The sequence below is a fragment of the Cryptomeria japonica genome, chromosome 6, assembly GCF_030272615.1.
Source record: "Cryptomeria japonica chromosome 6, Sugi_1.0, whole genome shotgun sequence".
Classification (NCBI taxonomy): Eukaryota; Viridiplantae; Streptophyta; class Pinopsida; order Cupressales; family Cupressaceae; genus Cryptomeria; species Cryptomeria japonica.
Genome location: NC_081410.1, coordinates 410,168,429 through 410,177,575, shown reverse-complemented (window position 1 = coordinate 410,177,575; position 9,147 = coordinate 410,168,429). Strand labels below are relative to the sequence as shown.

General features: G+C 34.0%; 1 protein-coding gene across 1 annotated transcript; it reads right to left on the bottom strand.

The window, feature by feature from the left end:
- Positions 1-4,609: 4,609 nt before the first annotated feature.
- On the bottom strand, positions 4,610-6,771 carry LOC131065803 (expansin-A11). The gene is made up of 2 exons (XM_058000441.1): positions 6,565-6,771; positions 4,610-5,527 (listed from the first exon to the last, which is right to left on the bottom strand). The coding sequence occupies exons 1-2, from the start codon at positions 6,728-6,730 to the stop codon at positions 4,908-4,910; spliced, it is 786 nt and encodes a 261-aa protein (XP_057856424.1). The 5' UTR covers positions 6,731-6,771; the 3' UTR covers positions 4,610-4,907.
- Between the last annotated feature and the right edge of the window lie 2,376 nt (positions 6,772-9,147).

The window sequence follows — 9,147 nt, the reverse complement described above, 5'->3', positions numbered from 1 at the left end:
AGACTAACCTCCAATGATCAAAGCAATACATCGTGATCCGAAACCAACTGGCAAGAAATGTGCAAGTAGATATTCAAATTTAAGCCTAATTTGTGGGGACAAGGATGCCCTAGGTACCATTGTCCACCCAAAACAAGGTGAACAAGCTAGAGATAGGGTACACACAACCAAAGATAGATTTTTAGACTACCATGTGAACAAATGAGACTAGTTTCAAATCAAAAGACCGAAAATAGCTTGGATGAGAGCTAAAATGGGTCACACTAAGGTAGGGGCACAAAAAGTGTTATAAGTTATATACGGTTACAATTTTTTATGCTACATCCTTCTTCCTATTTTCTCCCACCTCATTGGGGGAAAAAAAACAAGGGGAATATACTCACACTTTATCAACTTTCTCTTTTCAACTTACTAACATCTCTTAAGAATTTTTCTTGCCGATGTAGTTGTTTTCAATTTTGGTTATAACCAAATTTTGATTTTTATAGTACTCAAACATACATGTGAGATGTTTTAGTTTTTTTGTTGAGCATTGGGGGTGTCACTCATGTTTTCCTATTTGACCATTACAACTGCTATGGTATCCTTTTTGACATAACTAATGCATTTAATGCACTTTATCGTTACAATTTTCATATCCTTCTATGCTACTTTAGTGTACTTGATCCCCTGATTACTAAAGTTGGGGCAAAATTTATTGTCATAAATTACAGCTAGTATAAATTTGTGTCACTTATGCATTGGGCCTAGTGCATTTATGATAAAATTCATGATTGGGATGTTACCATTTTGACATGATGGATTTCAAAGATGAAGCATTAGCAACCCCTGGTGTAAGTTTAGGATTACTCTAGTCAAATGGGAGCACAACACAAAAAAATTTATGCAGTGCACAAATGTCCCAGAACACATGTCCCTTTGCATGGGCATGTTTAGAATGGTTATTTATGTCCATTCCAAGCATCAAAACTCATCTTTTCCTTGATTTTCACAACACATGTCCCTTTGCATGGGCATGTTTAGAATGGTTATTTATGTCCATTCCAAGCATCAAAACTCATCTTTTCCTTGATTTTCACAATCTAGCTACTAGATCTCAAGAGCTCTCCAATCTTCTCTCTTCTATAGCAAAGCTCTCTCAAAATCTATCTATGATCTCATAATAATCAAGCCTTACCTTTCTTACAATCATAATTATCATCTCAAGATAGCCTTTTCTTTTTAACACTCTCTCAACTCATATCTCATATTTTGTTATAACTATCTTATTCATTAATCTATAAATGCATTTATTAGCTATTTATATTTAATATTTTATTTTTTTATCTCCATTAATAGGTGTTTTCCCCCACTAAGTGAGGTTTATTTCTATTATGCAATCTATCTATATGACTCTTTGTGGAGGTATAAACACCAAAACAGGGGTTTGATTGAGGAAAAACCTTATACAAGCCCAACAAATTTTCCTATCTCAATGTGTGTAGGTTGTGGACACAAGTGTGGAGTGTAAAGACCATTTTGTCATTGATTTTTGCGTTTTCAATTCTTTGTCTATATGGACTATAGCACAACACGCAAATTTCCTTATGGTGCGTTGGCATCTAAGGCCAAGGATTCACCAGTTTGATAATAGTACACATCTCAATCTTCGTCTTTCTGTAGTTAGAATATTTTTTTCTCTATATTTTCCATTTATTTAATATTTTGTATTTATAAGCATAGTTAGCATTATTAAGTCTATTTTTTACATATAATTTTCCTTATCTCACTAGAGTGCTAGTAAATTGAGCTAGCCAAGGGATGTTTACCCCTTAAGACCACATAAAGTTGAGGGTTGTGAATCCCCTCCTTCTACACCTTGATAGAATTAGGCTCTTCACTAAAAGGGAATTTCATTCTCTTTTGTAAAATTAAACTTTGACTCTAAGTAATATGCTTTGTTTTCAATGTCTTCCTTCAAAGAAGAATTTTGTGGAAGCAACAAAGTATCATTTAATTGAAAATCCTCATTTTCTAAAAGGTGATCTCTATGTGATGTATCATCCTATTTTGGAGGGTCTTGATTAGAATGTTGTGGGAGCATCTTGTTAATTAATTCATTTTGACTTTCAGGGAAAATTGACTTAAAAATTGGATTCATTATAAGTTCTGGCTCCTCACAGATCAATGTTTTTTAAGACTATATTGTGGATAGATGATCTAAATATTACCAAACAGAGTAGCATGTTTGAGGGCTTTCTAGTTTTAACAATTCCTTCCAAACCCCATTTTTAGAATTAATAGCCAATACTTTTGAAATTTAGGCCTTTTTACATTTAGAAAAAAATAGAGCCTAACAATCCATATCATGTTTTAGAAATATCCCAAAAGAGTTAGGATTGAAATTTGGAACTCATGGTTGGAGATATAAACCGAACCCATTTAAAAACCATGATCTATCTTTAAAAAAATTATTTGTATCTAATAAAAACTCAAAAATAGCCAAAAAAAACCCCTTATCTTTTTTATATAAAAAAGATTGATCTAGGAAACCCCCTTCCAATTTTCACGAGCCCATGTTTGTAGAAAATCTAAAGAAGAGGAAATTTCTAGAAATTACCAATGACTACATTGCTCTTGAGCTTTGAAATATGGAGAAAGATAAAATTATTCGCAACACCCACCTTCAAATTAGCTAAGAAGAAGTCTTCTAGTACTGTTGAAGAGATGTTTTTTTTGTCTCCAAATTGGCCATTTACGAGAATATCTATTTTGAAAAACCTTTTTGGAAAAGATAGAATAAAAGTTGCATTTTCACCTAGGGCTTATATGTTCCGAAGGAGGTAGCTTCGAAAAATAATAGTGAGGTTGGAATTTATTTTTGAAGTTTGTCCAAGTGGGATGTTGTTAGGAAACAAAGAAGTAATTAAAATCTTCTGACAATGAGGCAAATGGTTGCTTCTTTTGTAGTTGTGGTATGAGATTGGGATGTGTGCAGGGTCCACTGTAGTTGGCTTATAACTTGCCTTTGCTAGAAATTTGAATTATTATCATTTGGAGCCATCTGTGCATTGCGAGATCAAATTGTTAGCTATTTATAGGAAAATGTTAAGATACTTATTAATTACATAAGGTTACCTTTTATAGTAAATTTACATTTGAGCGTGGATTGGTTTGAAAAAATTCCAAAACTATGGATTGACTAAATAATCATGTCAATAAATTTTCATTTCAAGATCATGTCTAGATTTCAAGATAATAAAGTTTCTATTATTTAATTTTAAAGACCATTTTGAAGGCCTTAGAGGATATTTTTGGCTCAAAAGTGGTGGTAAATAACATAGCGGGTTATAGCATCATAGAGCAATTCATGAGATTTTTGGCACTATACATATTTTTTCAATTAGACTCTCAAATCAAAAGTTATGATCTCTACAAGTTGGGTCTCCTGAAATAGGAAATATAAAAAGTTTGTTGGACACAAAAATGAGCTATAACTGGTAGTTGCACATGTTGTGTTTTTTTACACATCATATGACATCTTGGATTAGATCTATAAGTTGGGCACCACTTTTTTGGTGGTTTTAACTCATGGTTTTTAAATGTTGTTTGATGGTTTCAGGTATAATATCTCCCACATATTAGGTGCATGAGATGGAGGTTGTGTATGATTCTTATAGGTGTTAAATTACCTCCAAATCTCTAATTTTGTGGTACTTCTATGAGAGAATTTCTTTCCAAGTATATTGTAATCTTGTTGATTTCGGAATAATATATTGGGCTACTTTTAAACTATGGGTTTTTTTTCTCCCAAAAGGGTTTTCCTCATTTAAATCAATGTGTTGTGGAATCCATTTTATTTATGTTATTTTTGTTTAATTTATATAATTATTGTAAAGATCTAAATATATTTAGATTATCCTCCTCTCAAAATTATTGTAGCGAATTGTTTCACTATCTTAACTTCCTTAGAAAATTAAGAAGGTGAGCTTAGGAAAACATGACCCTTGCAGTTTGATGCTCTCCTTAATTCTTTGTTCAATACCACTAGTTTGTACAAGTTAGTAGACAGTAGAAACAAGTGTCAACTAGATTGTGAAAGGCATAGACAACAAGTTCAATCACATATTACATGAGTTCAATCTTCCATAGTATGGATTCAATCTACATAGAATTTTGAATCTAGAACAATTTTAAAACATTGAACATAATGAAGTTATCCACTTTTTATACTTATACAACTAAATTTCACATAATATCAGATACCTTTTTTCATCATAGATATACTATCATTTTTTATTTTATTATTTATATTTATTTATTACAACATTAATTTATCAACTTCTATTATTTGAATTTATAGTTGTTTATTGATATTTTTTAATTAGCATAGACAGTCATTAAGAATCTTTCCTTAAATCTTTTATATTAAGACCGATTACATTAGAATCTCTAAACTCAAAATCAGTCTAAAATTCAAATAATTTACTAAATTCTACACAGAAATATGCTACTTGTGAAATAATCATCACATTTAAAAGCAAAATAGCCCATAGAAAAGTACAGGGTGTGCAACTTTCACTATTACAAATACTTTTAATTGTATCAAATACTCAAGTATAAATGAACACGGATGTGTCTTTCCACTGTTTGATGGTGCTCTGGCGAGTCTAAAGAACATAAAGAGTGAAACATGAAACCGTAGAAACAGTAAGAAAATGAAGTTTAAAATCTTTATGTAGTAAGATTGCTGCAGATATTATTGCAACTGCACCAATAAACAGATCTGCGTGATATGAAAGTAATGGAAAACAGAACCTTGTCTTGCCAAGGACAGACCATTTATTGCATATACTTAGATATACTGTGCTTCAGGTTGTGAATCCAAAAAATGTTGAACTTTTAAACTCTTTCTTGCATCGGACATATCAAGAGAACTGCAAGCGGGTGGCGAAGGTTTGGCCGAATCGCCAATTGGAAGGGACTACATTGTTAAATGTAAGCATTTTTCCATCTTCTACCATTACTCTGAAGGAAAGCGGCTTTCCATCAAGCTTTGAATTGTTTTGCCAATTGGCACCCCAATTTCTGTGCATTGCCTGCCAAACTCCGCCTCTTCCTCCTCTTACCCAAACGCCCTTCACCACTCCATTCCCTCCCACGTTGCTTATCAAAACCAGATTGAAGAAGGAATGCCCTTTCACTGTAAACTTCACGCCACCCTTTTTAGCGCAGCCCACTCTTCTGAAGAGCACCGGCACAATTCCCGAACTGTAGCGCGCAATTCTGGTGAATGCAGGCAGCGACTTATCGAAATGCTGCAGGGGCGAATTGCACCACCCTCCTCTATCGTTGGAAGGGCAGAAGTTTGTAGCACTCACTACAACACGTCCGCCTTGGCGGCACCATCGGCGGTCGGACATTGAGTCGCACAGCAGCTCATAGCACGCCCCGCAGGCCTCCCCTTCTCTGAACAGGGCGCTGCTCAGCGCTGTTGTGTATACTCCATACCCTGCCGTGTATACATTATCGTAACCACACGCCCCGCCTGTCAAAACAATTTAACTTGTCAGTTGGTTTCCAGTTCCATGATCCAGACATTTAAAGAGAAATTTGTTTTTGTGGGGAAATGTTTGTATGGAGTTGATATTGGAAAGATAGACTCTGTTCCAATGGTTGGCAGTATCTATCAATCAACCTTGGTGATCCACAGTGGGAGAATTTTCAGATCATATTTCATAATTCTTCACCAGGATAAGAACAATAATGTAGAAAATAAACGATAACAGATAATAAATAACGTCCAGGAGATCCAACAACGAGTCCGTAATTGGATCTTGTAAGTCCTCCTTATGATAGAGAGGAAACAACGCGATGTCATCTAAATCACATTAATACGTGAATCTTATTAAAGAAATTAGCATAATTGGAAATGAAAATAGATTCTTAATTAGTATGATTGAAAATGAAAATGGATTTTTTTATAATCAAGAACAATTTGTGTTGCTTATAGTATGTGTTCATTACGATTAAAATATTTTGATTTAAACAACAAATTTTTAGCTTTGACTTGTTTAAGTGGCTCATTTGAAATCACATTCATAGATGGGTTCTATTGAAAAAACTAACATGATCTGAAATGAAAATAATCTTTTTAGTCCACCACGGTCTATTTTTGGGTCTACATGTGACTATAAGTATATGTTACTAGGATCACATAATTTTCATTTAAATAACACACTCTAAGCATTGACTTATTTAGATGGCTCATTTGATTTAAATAACACACTCTAAGCTTTGATTTATTTAATTTGATATGTCATTAATAGGCAGGCCCTACTGCACAAATTAAAGATCTAAATATGACTTATAGTGTAAAAAACTACCCCTACTCCATGCAAGAGACATCTAAATGTGTTACTTCATGCAAGAGAATACAAATTTTCCACGACCAGACCAATTCAAAAATACTTAATTAAAAAAAAAAATCATCTAAACTTATGTTCTCTATTTAAACTTACTCATTATACCCAATCAACAATCTTGATATATAGTTATAAAAATGTGAGGAAAAAAAAATCTCACCCATGGTGGAGGGTGCAGCGTTAGAGCCTCCATAGAATGTTGCATGGCCACGGCTCCAGCCCGATCCTCCACCACCACTGGCCTCTGCAATTTTAATAAAGTAGCATATCACAGTTAACACCATCAATCTCCTTGCCATATCCTTCTCACCCATATCCGCCCCCATCAGATCGGTACCAAAAATCTCACTATTATAACTAAGCTCAAGTTTTCACATACACAATCCACCTTGAGTTTTCTCTCTTGCATAGAGTATATATTGGTTACGAACAGTAGTCCTTCACGCGTTTTCTTTTAAGGCGGTGCAACGACCTTAGGTATAGAATGCGTCGGTGTTAGTACAAAGTTGAGCATCGACGCGGTGGGAATGAAGATGGATTTCTGCAGTGGTGGACACCTCATATTGTCTAGCTAAATCTAGTTAATTAAATGTTTGTCGGAATATGAGTGAATAAAAGTATCTTGTCACTTATTAGTGTTTGAAGTCACAGAGAGCAACTGATAAAAGAATAAACACGATACGCGATAATGGCACATGGATTTGGAATACTGCTGAGTTGAGCACATGCTATGCTGATCTAATATTCTTACATTTTCTTAAAGCATTTAAAACCTGCTGTTCCTGCAATACTGTCCTACATTTTGGAGCTCTAGCATATTTTTAATGTCGGTGCATTTAAACATGTGCTTAGCTATGTGATCTCTTCATGATCAAGACAATGGTTGAAAGGAAACGCTAAATAAGGTACGAAAGAAAAAGATTACAATGTTCAATCAAAACTCAGTAGTTTGAGGTTTCCAAAGGTAACCATAAACGCTAATTACCCCCATACTTGATAGAAGACTTTTAAGCCACCCACTTGTTAATATAATGGGAGTGGGTTCTTGCATAAACGGTCAGTTGATTACAATTTACAAGTACAGACTTCAATGTTTAACGAATATGGATATGAATAATATAGGTTATATGTTTACTTGAAAATACTATCTTCATCAAATATTTGCAGATCAGTCTATTCAAGGAGTTAATCTAAGAATTGACCCTAGCAAATGGACAATCTACTTTAAAGTGTTTGTAAATACAACATTTTTTACAAGTTTATCAAGATGAATATATTTTAAAAGTATATAATTTTTCTATTTTGAATTTACCTATTATAGATCAGATCTATGTAAAAAGTTAGATTTGCAATATTTGAAATCATGTTCACAATGTTCAAATTTGATCTACAAAATTCAAAGAGTAACTCAATTAATCTTTTTTTCATTATATTTTTAATGCACATAAGAAATTATGATCCTAAGTAACATTCAAAATTTATGAGGGGGGGGGAGCGGGGGCAAGAGGGTGAATCAGTTTGCTCAAAAACTTTACTTAATCTCAAAGACAATTTCAGATCTGATAATAAACAGTGAAAGCACAAATCAACACCACATCAATAACACACATAACACCAATTTTTTGATGTGGAAAACCCGGTTAAGGGAAAAACCACAGTGGGAACCTACCCACAATGAGATAATAACCTATTACGAGTAAATGAAATATTACAATGGGGAATGCACATGCATTCAAATACACTGCCTACAGCTCACTTTTCAAATCACATAACAAGAAGGGCTACAACCATGGGAAGGTTCATTGCTTACAAAAACATTTGGATTACATTGGGAAGGTCATGAACTGATAGAATAGCATCTCCTCATGCCTAGTTACAGTTCCAGTTAAGCACATAACACAATCTCTTCTCTTTCGCACTTCTTCTCTATTACCGAATGATTAATACATTATTCACACATAGATGCCTTGCAGATACATCTTTCATATGAATATTACATATATTTATACAAATCATCAACCTATATTTCAAGGTCATCTCAACACTCATCATAAATTACAAAAATATAACCACACACACGACAACATTACATGCAGACCAAAACAATGTTGGCTAAGACATAGTATGAACCTAAACCAACACCTCGAACAAGAAACACCATCAAGAATTACACCATGAACATCTGCAACATGCTACGATCATTTGATTGGCCAAGAACACTACATAACATGAGCATATTGGAGAAATCATCAACATCGCGCACAACGATCAATGTAGACCATCAAAACGGATAGAATGTGATCTAGAAACATCCACAAGCATTATGAATTACCATAGCAACAACCGCAACATCACCACTTACTAGAATCTTCATCATCATTATACCGAACCTCAAGAACATTCTAACTGTCAAATTGAAAGATTCACTTGCAAACCTCAAAATCATGAACCATCTGAATTGAGGACACATATGAACGCCCCAAACACTTTGCCAAATCTGCAAACCCAGATATTGTAACACGAAGAAGAATCTGCAATATTGATCAACACTAAACAACTAAAAAACCAACCAAAGTACCAGATCTCATAACTTGATCAAATCACCATGTGGACCTTTGAAACTGTAGCTGAATCAAGTAGAGATACTTCTCTCAAAACCCTTTAATCCGTAATAACTCATTTGCTACACACTAGCCAAAACAACTCATTCAATCTGATTGCAACACTAGATTACAAATGAATA

Coding starts and splice junctions, on each gene's coding strand:
- LOC131065803 (XM_058000441.1), bottom strand. CDS start 6,730: ATGGGGGCGGATATGGGTGAGAAGGATATGGCAAGGAGATTGATGGTG. Junction 5,528..6,564: donor CGCTGCACCCTCCACCATGG/GTGAGATTTTTT, acceptor TTGTTTTGACAG/GCGGGGCGTGTGGTTACGAT.